Below are 14,681 nucleotides of genomic sequence, written 5' to 3'. Positions count from 1 at the left end.
CTGTATAAGCAAAGCCCTCCCACACAGCCTTACTAATTTGTGCTACCTCTATTGCTGCCTCTACCACTAACCCTATCACTACAACTTATCTTAGCAAAAAACATTTCCGCAATACTACCACTATTCAAAGTGTGTCTGAAGTTAATGGTGGACTTTCGTTAACCAATTGCAAAAGGTAACGGTTTCTTTACATTTTGCAATCAGCTGTTATTTCAATTTCTTGGTGCTTTCGATAAGTATATTTCTGAAGTACTTGCATCGATCAGCTGTTTTTTAATGCTTGTTAACTTTGATAGTTCAATAGTTCAACACAGACTGTGTGTGTGTGTGTGTGTGTGTGTGTGTGTGTGTGTGTGTGTGTATGTGCGCGCGCGCATGCGTGTATACACACACACACACACACATACACACACACATATATATATATATATATATATATACACACACACACACACACACATAGATATATGTAAACATTAGATTTAGATACAGAAATATTATTCGTGTTGAAATAATCACAATGTCGATGTTCAGGATATCGACATACAAACGTCGGAATGCAAAACTTCAACATATTATGTGCATGCTCTAAGGATTATCCCAGAGTGGGCTAAACCAAAAGCAAGAATTTTTGTAGGGGGGAAAAGTCCCCTGTACCCCCCCAAACCCCCTACTAATTATATATAGTAATTCCAAGATCACAGAATCCCTAGAGACAGTGAATATTTTTCTAACCAGAAACTGTTGATCTCTTGCTCTGTTGACCACTGGTGTCAATCAAACAGATGTTGACTGTGTGATTATTCAGTTATAAATAACAGAGCCATATATATATATATATATATATATATATATATATATATATATATATATATATATATATATATATATATATATATACACAAGTTATGAACTACAGTTGGGTTTTTTGATCCAACCTTGGCGGGGCTATGACTACCTTCCCTAACTGTAATTCCCTCTGGTTCCCAGATTACTTCAGATCAAGTCTGCCTGATTATTTAGATTGTCTCAAAGAAAAAACTTGAACACAGGCCTAGGCCTAACTGTTCTATCTAGCTAGCTAGGAGGATATGTGAAACAGCAAAAAGGCTTTAAAAAAAAAAAAAGTCAAGGTCCGTGTTCAGTTCCAACTGATCAGCCAAGAGCCCAGGAATGATATTTAGAATGGATTGAGGGAGGGATATTGAATCAGATGAAACAAAACAACATGGATCTAGCATTATGGTAAGTGCATAACTTTCATATTCAATGTCTTTTTTTGTATGATTCAACAACTAGGACAGATTCCCAAGCTACCCAAAAACCTGGGTAGTCTCAATAAAGGATATTACTAAGTATGGTTGTGCCAAGGGATGTACAAAACCTTTATTACACATCCAACTTGTAGTGCAATACAAAGGTATGAACTGTAGACCAAGTATCTGCATCACAAATCTCATCAATGGAAATGCTAACTAAACAAAAGCAGTAGAAGTAGCTACTACTCTAGCAGAATGAACCTCTGGTTTCTCAAGTAAAGTCAATCCCATTTTTCCATAAACAAAGGCAATACAGTCAGAAAGCAACCTTGATAATGTTACTTTAGGAACCCTTTGACCCAATTTAGCTTTTAAGAAAACAATAAAAAGGTGGTCAGACTTTCAGATATAACTTGTCCGGTATAAGTAAAACTTGAGTTGATGATGAATGTCTAGGAAATGTAAGGAATATTCCCCTTTGTTTGAGAACGTTGGAAAGAGCACTGGTAAATTGTTTGATTAAGGTTTGTTTCAGAGGCCACCTTCAGAAGGAAGTGAGGATTTGTCTGCAAATATAGCCTATCTTTATGAAAAAACAGATATGGAGATTTGCAAGACAGAACTTGTAATTCCGATATGGTCCTAGCAGATGTGATTGTTGCCAAAAAGATGTTTTGTTTTTTTCAAGAAAGGAATTTTAGATCCACTGAAGAAGCTGGCTCAAAAGGAGCCTTAGTCAGAGTTTGCAGCTTGACAGCAATGTACCAAGTGAGGAACTGGATCCATGACTGTGGTCTTAAGAGAAAAGTTTTCTTCTAAAAGGCCTTGGAGAGTTATAAAGAGGCAATTGAAGTCTGGTTTTGTCCCACATGTAAATTGGAAATGGCTGCTAACTAGGCTTTGATAGTTGAAACTCTGGAGCCTTTGTGAAAAAATTCTGCCAATAAATCCAAAATAGAGGGAACAGGGGCTGAAAATGTGCCCAAACCTCTGGAAGAGGCCCATACGGTAAGTTTTTTTTCAAATTGCTAAGGTAAATCTTTCTGGTATCTGGATTTTTTGTGAGGATGCTAAAATCTGAATAACTGGAGCAAACAGCCAGGCAGCTCTGGCCACCATTAAAATTGGAGAAACCATGCAGTCAGTTTCAAGGTTTTTAGGTCTCAGTGAGGCTGGCTGGATGAGTGATACAGAAGGTCTGAATGCAGATCCAACACCCAAGGCTGATGTTTCAGGTGAGGCCAGAAAAAGGGAAACCAAACCTGCTGGGGCCAAAAGAGGGCAATGAGAATAACCCTGGCCTAGCACCTCTTGTCTTTCTGAAAAAAACTTCTGTATCAGCGGGAATGGTGGAAATGCATAAATGAGTCCTGTGGACCAGTTGTGGACTAGAGCATCCCTTGGTGCCTGTCACTGTGCAGGGATTAGGGCAAAGTAACTTCTGCACTTGGTGTTTTGGTAAGAAGTAAAAGATGACAGCAAGGTTGGACCTGAAAATCAATTTTGCCACTGTCAGATGGAGGGGTCCACTCAAGGGGCAGAAGAATAATATTGCTCAAGTTTGTCTACCAAAACACTGTAACTCCCCAGGATGTCAGTTGTGATTAGAAAGTAAGGGAAAGACATTGCCCATTGTCACACTCTCGTGGCTTCCCAGCACAGTGGATATGAAAAGGTTCCTCCCTGCTTTTTGATATACCAGACTACTACCATGTTGTCCTTCTGGATAGAGAGCATATCCTTGGTGAGGGAGTTCTGAAAGGCCTGCAAAACTAGGAGAACTGCCCTCATCATCTAGATGTTGATGTGAAGACTGGCCACTGTTGACGACCAAGAACCTTGAACCATCTTCCCTTCAAAATGCCCCCCACCCCCACCCCAGAAGGGAAGCATCCGTGGTTACAGTGGCTATCGGGGGTGATGGGGAGAACAGTTTACCCCATGACACTATGAATGAGGTCAACCACCATCTGATGTGTTTCCTGCATATTGGTATGAGGCATATTTATGTATGAAGGGAGTGAGACATCAAGAACATATTGGCATGAGACATATTGATGTAAGAAGGGGGTGAGACATCAAGGACCACTGAACAGAAAGTGTCCACTGCACGACTCTCATGTAATATCCTGCCTGAGGAACTAGAGTTACTGAAGCAGCTATTAAGCCCAGAAGTTGAAAAATAAATTTTGCTGTGGTATGAGGATGATGAGGGACCTCTGAAGCCATATGTGCATTGATAGGATGGATTGTGGGAGTCTGGCTATTTGAGTAATGTCTAGGTGGCATCTAATGAACTCTATCATCTGGGTCTTGGCAAGATTGATAATAATCCATGACTGTGGAGTTATATGAATCAAGAAATCCCTACAATGAACTAGTAGATCCTTGGTTGGTGATGTGAGAAGCCAGTCATTTAGATAGAGGAACACCTGGAACCCTTGCTGCCTGAGACACACCACTCCTACTGCCATGCATTTGCTGAACAACCTGAGCATGTGGTGAGGCTGATGCCAAAATGTAGTGCTCTGAATGACTAGTTCTTAACCAGAAATGGAGAAAAATCCTGGAGTGTTTTGTTATTTTAATATGATAGTAAGCATCCTGGAGATCTATGGAGCACATCCGGTTGTCCTTCCTCAGAAAAGATAGAAAAGACTGCACCATGATCATCTGGAATTCTGTCTGTTATACAAGCTGACAGACGTGATTTTATTCCAGAATGGATCTTCTGTTTTAGGGGGAACTAAAAATAACCTTAAATAGACTCTGGATCCTAGTTAGTCTGGGAGTTCTGATGAATGATTCTCTTTTCTAGCAGCTTTGTTAATTCTGCTGCTCCATCTCACTGCGTGAAACATTGGGAATTCTCTTCTTTTTTTTTTTTTTTTGAGGAGTGGAAACAAAGGGAATAATGTGGATTTTGATGATTATCCTTTGCATCCAGGCTTTTTGAATGATGGCTTGCCAGGATTGAGGGTGCAGAAATCAGGACCCCCAACTGTCTCCAAAGTGCAGCAGTCAGACAACTGTTCAGGAGCACTGGAAAGGTTTCTTGGTGAAAGGACCCTGAAACCCTTGGTTTTGCAGTCCAGCCCAACCCTGGGGCAACATCAATTAAAATTATTCTTCCCTCTAGTATAGGGGGCATCTGTCAGCAGAAGCATCCTGGCCAAAACACTGGAATTTTTGAAACCATAACTTTCTTCCACCCTATTGGTTTCCAGAAAAATGTCCTTCTTGAGGTAGAAAAACAAATGCCAACTGCAGACAGAGTCTTGCTTTCCTGTTCATTTCTGGTAAGCATTTCTTTCACCTTAGGTCTGAAGTGGGTGAAACCATCAAAGGGGGCACTGATGAAGAACATCTTGAAGCCTTCTACAAAATCACACTGGAGCTTCCAGATATGGCTATGGCTGACAATGCCAGTGCCTGCTGCCCTTGCTGTACCATCAGCTGTGTTAGAAAAAAGACTCATAATAACATTAATCATGGACTGAAGGGTAGCTAGCTTTGACTCCACTGATTTTTGGATGTCCCCAGGTAGGTTACCCAAGAGGGATTTTGACAATTCCTTTGTCGAGTCCCTCTGGAAATGAGTCATGTGAGCCAAGTAGTTCAGCTTTCTCACTGCAAATGTCTCTGAAGCATAAATACATTTCCTAAATCTGTCCAGTGCCCTAGATTCTCTAGTGGAGGATAAAGAGATGTGCTCTCTTCTGAGAACTCCTTTCTTGTGGCTGCTGCAACAACCAATGGCATCTACTGGGGACCCATGCTACAGTGGAACTTATTCCTAAGGGCCTCTAAGATCTTTTCTGGTTTGCATGGGTCTGGTGTACCATGTCAGGTTCCTTCCAACTCTGTTGAGAGACCAGGTGTATTAGTTTGGCAGCAAGTGAACCACCCAGGAGGTAGACAAACCATCCCTGAATGCCTTGAGGAACATCAACTCTTCTAGAGAGAGGGCTTCAGTGGACCAACTCCCCACGTTACCTCATCAACTCCAGAATGTCTCCAAAGGAGATGTTCTGCAGAGGGGATCATGGCAAAATCTCCCCTTCATCGAAATCAAAGTCTTCTGTGACTGACTCTGGAGACATGTTCAGATACCTCCAGTTACAGGCCCATTTCCTTGGGCCCTATCCTGTAGGGGCTTCAAAGAAAAGGTCAGAATTTTATGCGTAGCACACCAAGCGAGAGCCCTCAATGTTAAATGAGTTTGACTGTCACTGTCAACCAGGATGAACACACACAGCAGCACTATCCATGGAAGGTCGGGACAGAGTAGAGTGGGATAGGACCACCTCCTCTCTGGATACGAACAGAACCCTCTCAAATGCCTCAAAAGCCAAAGCAGCACCCCCTGAGCAGCACAGGATAGAGGTAGAGCATCGCCGTCTCCAATCAAACTTGGCTCCAAAGCTAACAATGGAGCTGAGTTGCCAAAACTGAGGTGCCACGGGGCAAGGAAGGGTCCAAGAACTTTGGAGTTGACCCCGACCCCAGAACTTCAGATCTGACACTTCAGCTTCAAGGCTCTTCATGATCTAACAAGACCAGAGTCAAGCAATTGAGGGAAAACATTGGAATCAAAATCGATAACACTTCAGGTCTGAAGTGGGTACTCCATGGGAAAAACTCCATTCTATGGATTTCAAAACAAGTTTGCCAACAAAATGCCAAAATTTTAAAAAAGTGACCTGCAATCATCTCATTCAAGGCATAAGCTGAACATGGTGTTAGATGAATTGCAGGTTGCCCAAATTATTCAAACTATTGTTTCAATTGTATGTCTTCATTTAGTGACTTTGTTCCTTACTGCTTTGCATTTTACATACATATTTTATGAGTAATAGGGGGAAATACTTGGGGGCAAATATGCTCATACAAATACAATAGATGGCTGCCTGGTGTCTGTGTGTGTGTGTGTGTGTGTGTGTGTGTGTGTGTAACTGTGTTCTTCTATATACATACAGTGCTGTATGCACCCTTGTAATGGGCATACACTTTTCCCACGGTCCCTAACACTGTAACAAGGAGGACTGGCTTTATATCTGTGGAAGACTTTTCAAGGTAGCAAACTTGGCATTTCTTTTACTATTTGTATTCATGGTTTATGTATACTTCCGCACCTCCTGCTATAGAGAATAGACGATTTAACGGGGCTATGTCTTCAGTGCTACTTTGGATGAACTTTTCTACTATAGCACCTAACAGACACGGATATTGTACATTTCAGTATCTTTCTTTGCTTACCATGTGTCCCTTCAGGTTTAAGTATTTCAGGATGCCTGCAAATCATCTAACACTGTATTCAGCTGATGCCTTCATGGGATGGTTGCAGGTTGCCCTTTTGGAATTTCAGCATTTTGTTGCTGCAACATGTTTGCTTGGGTGTTGTGGTTCGTGCCCATAATACTGGCACCTTTACAACATCCCAAGCAAGTTCCTTAGAAAGATTGGAGTATGACAGAAAACACTTCTGAAGAAAGATAACAGAATGGTAGAGTTAAGACAGGGATCTTATTGATAGAATTTGCCAAAAAAACAGAAAAATCAGCACTTATCCAACACCATAGGAGAGCCCTCGAATCCCACATCTTGAATGATCAAGCAGCAATAAGATCTTAGGTAATCTAGGGACCAGAAGGAATTACGGATAGGGCAGGAGTCTCAGCCTTGGATTTAATCTCTTCAAAAAAGCACTGAGGCCAGATCCGATAATCCAGTTGTTAAATCAGATGAAAAAGACAACACCGGATCGTATGTTATACGTATCTACATTTGTGTGTGTGTGTGTGTGTGTGTGTGTGTGTGTGTGTGTGTGTGTGTGTGTGTGTGTGTGTGTGTTTGTGTGTATACACACACACACACACACACACACACACACACACACATGTAGACCACAAGTGCACACACATACATACATTTTCTTTTCCTCTCATGGAACAGGAGAAGCCTTTAAACTTTTGATAGCAGCCCTACACTTATCAAAATTCTCATGAACAAAGCCACAGTACATATGATTAATCATTTTGGCCAAACTGACAAAAATAAAAATCATAAAAAAAATAATTGCAAGAATAAAACCAAATTTAACTCACCTTGGGAGCCATCAAATTTTGCCTTTTTAACTGTAAAGAGAAAAAAAGAGAGAGAGAGAGAGAAATAAATTATCTTAGGAGCCATCAAACATTTTTTTAAATGTAAACAGAAAAACAGGAATTACATCATGTAAAATGTCATTTCCCATATGACAACAGGCTACATATCAGTCTGTGCAGAACTAGAATTCCATATACACAACAGTTTTCAAGCAATACTGAAAAAAGTAAATTAAAAATACATAAAAAAGTTCAGTTGGATAAGTAAGCCGTCCATAACAGTAGCTGTTTGAATAGATCTCTCTAGCAGTAACCTGAGCTATATGGGATGAATCCTCTCAGGGACTAGACGTCTGGCCAGCTTCCAAAGCTTTAGAGCAACTTCCACACTCGTATTCTGTTGGAGTTCATGAGTGAGTTCAAATAAAAGTAGTCATACAGGTGTCAAAATTCAGAGATTCCTTGCCACAGTGAAAAAGGAAAGCTGGCCGCTCCAGTGCTGTACAGAGATAAAGCCCTGACTATGAATCAGTGACTTAGGTTTGATTAGCATCTTGGATGACCACCAGAGTGGTAGGGAGGAATGAGCACACCCATCCCTGGGGAATGGGGGTCTATATTAGAACACTGAACATTCAAAATGTTGAGTGTTCTAATATCGAAACCTAGCAATTGAAAAAAAAAAAACATCAAACATTCGGAACAGCAAATTCTTTTTTAGGGAAAAAATTTGCTGTTCCAAAACACAGACACACAACACAAGCACACCAAACAAACAGCAATACACACACATACACCTAAACTCTAACACCTAACCCTACACTAAACTATGCAAACGCCACTAACTATCCACTTACCTTAACACAAACCCTAACCCTAAGGTCCGTCACTATCGCACAGTCACCTCACCCGTGCCCTAATCCTAACTCACCTAATCCACCCTAACCCACACGTCCACACAATCGCACACTTACCTGACCAGCGCCCTAACCCTAACTCACCTAACCCGTCCTAACCCACACGTCCACACAATCGCACACTTACTTGAACCCGACCCGTAACTTTCCACCAGAGCTCTGAAAGTACCGAAGCAACATAAAAGGACAACCAAATTCTTTCCCTAGGAAAGAATTCGGTTTCCTGTTACTTCGATATTTTCAGCGTTCGCTGAAAACGGGTCGATATTAGAACACCCGACATTTCAAATGTTTGGTGTTCTAATATAGACCTGGGGATGGTGGTATATGCGCGTCTCTTTATGATGATCCCTACTAGAGGCTGAGATGTGGCCAAAGGAGGTGTGGTCAATGGGCAGTAATGGGCCTGGTTGAGCTGCTTTGAAGGTGGGGTGATATGACACATATCCACATTGCATATCAACTTCAAGGACCATATCACAAGGCTACCAGGAGGGAGAGAAACAGAGTAGGCAAAGTAAGATGCCCCCTTGATGGAAGCTCATACATGCCAAACCCCTTTGCCTTTGGTCCATGATCAGCCCCTGCAATTACTGGGATAAGTCCATGGGGCATGGATGAGGCATGAGGGTCAGGTCGGTAACAATGAAAAAAGGAGGGAGAAAGGCAAAAAAAAAAAAAAGGAAGGCTAAAGCCCTGCTAATAAGTAATGAGTATGTAGTAAAAGAAGAAGGGAAGACAGGGGTTCCCACCCTGACATAACAGCACTGTTTGTACTGCAACAATGATCTATTTGAACCTTTGCCTGTTTACTCTCATAACTGTGATATGTACATCATTAGATCACTGTTGCAGTAGCCTAAGCCATATAAATGAATATCAGATCTTGGAATGGAAGGGAGGAGGAAGAAAGATCACAGTACAGGAACCCCTGGAGAACACCTAGCAAATCCTGCTCTAGCACTAGAAAACAGTCAGTGTTGTACTGCTTGGTAAAGGTATGGACAGAAGATGAAGTTGCTGCCTCTAAAATATTTCTGGTGTCTACTCCTTTTCAAAAATCATCGGATGTAGCTAAAGCCCTAGTATAATGGGCTCAGACTTTTCTTGGAAGAAACTTGTCATAATATACACAACACAATACTGAATAGCATGGGCTAACCATTTAGAAATGGTCTAATTTTGAAAATGACTTCACTTCTTTCTTCCTTCATAAGAAATTAACAATTGATCAGAATTTCTGAAGTCCTTTTTCCTGTCAATCTAGAATTGTAAACAGACAGACTATGCAGAATGGTCATGCCCTTATTTTTTGGTTCTGAAAACAATACAGGGAAATGAATAGATTTAATAGAGTCAAGGTGAACTCTGAAACCGCTTTAGGCAGGAAAGAGTGATTAGTTCTCAAATATTCTCTATCCTTATGAAAGATAAGGTAAGGCTATGTCACCACAACAGTTTGCAGCTCAGATACTCTTCTAGCTGAAGTCAGAAAAATGTGTAACACTGTTTTCCATGATAAGAACTTTTAATTCAACATCATGAGCTGATTCAAAAGGAAAAAGTGTTAAGTTTTTCCAGGACAAAGTTACGATCTCATGTAGGAGTCACCTGCATTCTAGGTGGACATGTATATTTAATGCCCCTTTCAGAAACTGATTCACTTGAGATAAAATAGAAAGGCAGACAAACAAATATCTGAAATATCAATCCTAATGGAAGAATAAGAAAGGCAGAGGTTAACAGCTCACACAAATATTGTAGAACCAAAGGTGTATGAGCTTTAATAGGGTCTTCGTGCTTTCTATGACACCAACTAGAAAATCTTTTCTGCTTAGACATATATGACTTTTCCAGTGATATGTTTCTTGTTCTTCTTTAATACCTGCTGCATATCTTCAGAGAAAAGATGCCTAAAATATATTAAAATTCTATCTACCAGGCTGTAAGCTGAAGAAGTTGAAAGGTTTGTTTGAATCAGAGAACCCTTGTTTTGAGTGAGTAAATCCAGCCTGTGAGGAAGCTTGTGATAATTGCTCTTGGCCATTTTCAAAAGCAGGGACAACTACTGCTGCCTGAGCTAAAAATAAGTTACCAATACTATCCTTGGAGACTTCCTTGGGATCTTTAAAAGGCCTCTGCTTATCAGAAAAAAATAGGATGGAAAAGTATACAGAAGAATTCATCTCTATGGGAATGAAAATGCATCCATCCTCCAACCTTTATGCAAGGAGTCCTGAAGTTGAATTTCTTTAACTGTTATGAATGGGGACAAATAGAATTACTTATGAAATTCCTCACAGGTGAATGACTTCCTAGAAGACCCCGGGGAGGTGTAACTTCCATTTGCGGGGGTCCTTCCCAATCCTGATTATTTTGCCACAAAATTCTGCTCTGACAAAATGAAAGTAGTCTGTAGGGATAAATTGATTTTGCCATTTCTCAGTATTGCTAATCTGCAAAGGGGGAAAGATCTGGTCCTCCCCAACACTTGTTTATATGCCATGTGACCATGGTGCTGTTTGTGATAACCAACAGAGGTTCTGGAGTCCAGAGATAGTTTAGAGAGATTTGACAGCATTTAACAGTGCAATAATTTATTTGATGTTTATGTGCTTTTTTGTCTTGAAGTTTTCATAAGCCTTGCACTTTCACCCCTTTGGAAAGAGCTCCCCATGCAATATCTGATGCATCTGTAGTTACAAATTGAGAAGGGACTGGAGGGTAGAAAAGGAAATTCAGATTAAGGGACAGTTGATTTACCCATCAGTGAATTCCGTTATTTATAAAGTACAGCACAAGAACCTGAAAGGAAAGAGGATGCTGTTGTTGGGGCCAAAAAAAATTGAGGAACTATTTTTCTCAAATGTAATCTGGCCAGGGGAATCATGAGAATTGTGGCTGCCATAAATCCTAATAGTTTCAGAAATTCCCTGTCATGTGTGTGTGTGTGTGTGTGTGTGTGTGTGTGTGTGTGTGTGTGTGTGTGTGTGTGTGTGTGCACGCGCGCGTCTGGAAAACATGAAGAACTGTTCCTTCTAAAAGTCTAATTTGTCCTGTGGAAGAAAGGCTGTCCATTTTGGGATGATGTGAATTCTTTTTTTACAGGCATTACTCAATGCTAACTTCATGTTAAACAAATCACTAATATTGTTTAACACCCCAGTCCCTGCATGTGTTAATAAAACTGACTACCTCTTCTTTGGACCCTTTTAACAATTGCGAGGAAAGTGATAAAAAATTGGAAAAGTACTTCTACTCCAATAATGAACTAATTCACTAACATTGCAACCGAAACCTGTCAATTAGAAATTTTATCTATTAAAGAAAGAGCCACTAGAATGACCTCCTCTTTAAATTCGTGGATGAAACTCAAAAAATTGTTGAACAAATGGACATTAAACCAGTCATGAAATATACATTTCTTAAATACTTGAATTATCGTTTATGATGTAGACACCTTGTAAATAGTTGATCTTGTGTTTTTTTTTACTATTAATAACGTTTATGTATTATGCAATTTCTATATATACACTGCTATGATATTTTATTTATAATTCTCAATAAAAATAATTACAAAAAAAAAGGAATAAAGGCTACCATGAGAGAAGTACCTAGAAGACATCCTAGAAACACTGTCCTGTGATAAATAATGAGGGAAGATTTTTCTAGGTTTAGTTAAAACCCAAATTGAGAAGAAGGTGCTTTATGAAAAGAAAAGATTCCAGACAGCCTGGATGAGAGTCTGTAAAATAAGGCAGTCATCTAAATATGGAGAAATCTGAATCTCCTGTATTCTGCAATGAGCTATTACTGGAGCCAAGCACTTTATAAACACTCTTAGAGCTGTTGGCAAACCAAACTCTAAGGCAAAAAACAGAAAATGTGAAACAGACACAGAAAATAAAAAAAAAATCTGAAGTCCTCATAAACTGGAATATAGTACAAAGGATGTTTAAAATCTAGAGTTACTAGGAAACTGAAAGGAAGAATGGGAGGTAACAAGACTGTTGAGAAAGGAATTTAAATTTTGGAATCTTTATGAAATGGTTTAGAAATGAAAGGTCCCAGTACTGGTCTCCATAATCTGTTTTTTCTTTGGCACCAGAAAAATTCAAGACTAAAACACATTTTTTCTTTCTGAATGGGGGCTGAGGTTCTTTTACTCCCTAAAACAGCATCTGATTCCAGATAGGAGGAAACAGGGAGATTTGATTGGTAAAACAGAGAGATATCTCTGTATCCCTTGAAATGTGTGAAGGGAGTCCCACTGTCAGCTGTAGGCTTTTACAAATACTCAGAACCCAAGTGAATGACGTCATATGGTGAGAGACAAAACAAAAATACAGATTTTAGGAAGATTTACAGCATTGCCAGAGCAAGAGAGGGTAACAGACTGATGGAAGGCATAGCTCGAACTTCAGCTTGGGAAGGTCCTTTCTTTTTAGACCCCCCTCCCGGTCTCTACTTTCTGAAAATCTGTTTCTCTATCTTTTATTGTGGGTTGGTTATTTTGTTTCCTATAAGAGGGACCTGGTCTAAAAGGAATGTTTCTATTATATTTGGGAGAGAGAACTGAATAATCTTAGAAATCCCTTTAACTTTCCACTCTCTTCAAATTTCTTGAGAACATTAGCAGATTAAAATACAAATCACACATCTTTGTCCAAATGTGCATTTGAAACTCTGCTTTCACATCCTCTGGTAAATTCTAAGTATGCAGGCAAGTGAGTCTCCTCATAACTGATCCAGTAGAAGCTGCTCTGGAGACTGCATCAGCAGTGGTATATGAACACTTTAAGACAGTGTTTAGTAACCTGAGACACCACACCAATAAAAATAGAGAGTTTATAGATGTCTTAATGTCAGAGAGAGGAAATTCAGCAATCAAATTTTTCACGTTATCAAAATAAGCCAGAAGAACTAAGACATAAGCCTGACGATTTACTGTTGAAAAAATGAAGGTGGAAGACATACGGACATTCTTTCCAAACCTATGAAAAACTCTCATCTTCATCAAAAGAAATAGGATTAGATGTCATGAAATGCTTGAAAGAAGCTAATTTTGAAAGAGAAGCAACTGCAGGATCTATCCAAGTATTATGCAATGTTTCACAATCTCACATATTTCTCTGTACGATTTCTAAACAGAAATTTATGAAACTGTGAAACATTGCATAATTTGTCCGATTAACTAGGATCTGGCAACTGGCTGACTTGAGAACTATTGGCTGCATTAAAAACATATTGTAAGGCGCTAAAACAGGTAGTATAGTCATTGATTGATGAGAATCTACTTACAACTCATAACACTTTTGCTTGGTCTCAGACATTTATTTTTGTTCCCATTTAAATTATTTTTTGTTATGCCAACAGTGTCAGAAAAAGATATCTCTTCAGCTGGATGGACTGAATGTATATTTTCCTGCAACTCAGTTATATGGCACAGAAACTTGTGAGGCATAATCTAAGTCTACCTCCTGTACCTCACACTGAATCACAATCTGAAGGGGTGGGTGACCATATCCTTTTAGACTGGGAAGTTTCAGATTTGTAATGATGCAAAAGCTTTAAATGAGCTTTTGCTAAAGGCAATTATTGTTTCCTCCTTCAATTAGATGAAAGAGATGAAGGGGAGGAAGTATGCTTCAATCTGTCATTCCTTTTCCTGGGAATGTCTAAAGGAAAGGAGCACTTAAACATATGATCAACATCCCAGGAATCTGATTGCTCAGTACTCCCCTGTAAGGGACTAACATCCACTCCCTCTTCCATTTTGAATCTCTGCCCAAAGTGGACACATGAGTGGCCTTACGTGTCCACTTTGGGCAGAGAGTAATTATTCCTCTTGGAATGGACAATTCTTAGGCTCTGAAATGGCCACAGGAGAATCATCAGTCAAAAGCCTAGGCAAGGAGAAAGGTGGAATGAAAACTGAAGCTTCCCTAGATACTTTTCTTTTCCTGGGGCAGGAGGGGGAACATCCAGGCACTTGCTCTATTACTGTACAGTTAAAGTGTCTTTAACCTTTACTTTTCTAAATGCAACAGGGAGGAACTGAACGTTCTTCTAAGAATTTTAGGGTAAAGGATTCACAAACTGGACAAGACTGGATATCGTGTTCTTCCCCAAAGCAAAAAAGACAAGATGCAGAAATCTCTACAGGGAATCTGGTGACCACATGCACACACATTTTCACTTTCTTTTTTACATAAATTCGGAAAAAAACAATACACTTTTCTCAAACAAACAAAACAAAAATGAAAGGTTGTCCTCAATGGGGTAATTATTTTTTCACTTTGATGAAAAATTGGCCAACGATCGAACCTCAGAAGTCACAACAGTTAAGTGAGGCTTGTCGGTTGCTTTAAAGGTACGAAAGTTCTGAATTTTGGTGT

At 39.7% G+C, this 14,681-nt stretch overlaps 1 protein-coding gene across 1 annotated transcript in view; it reads right to left on the bottom strand.

The window, feature by feature from the left end:
* The window catches only part of UNC13A (unc-13 homolog A), a 5,702,976-nt gene that overhangs the window by 4,833,387 nt on the left and 854,908 nt on the right, over nt 1–14,681 (bottom strand). Inside the window, exon 2 of the mRNA XM_044054109.1 lies at nt 7,367–7,396. Coding sequence (XP_043910044.1) covers nt 7,367–7,396 — 30 coding nt within the window. The remainder of the gene's footprint in view (nt 1–7,366; nt 7,397–14,681) is intronic.

This window comes from Protopterus annectens, chromosome 13.part0, assembly GCF_019279795.1.
Source record: "Protopterus annectens isolate FY-2018-M chromosome 13.part0, PAN1.0, whole genome shotgun sequence".
Taxonomy (NCBI): Eukaryota; Metazoa; Chordata; order Ceratodontiformes; family Protopteridae; genus Protopterus; species Protopterus annectens.
Note: the sequence above shows the minus strand (reverse complement) of the source record. Positions and strands in the feature narration are given on the sequence as shown.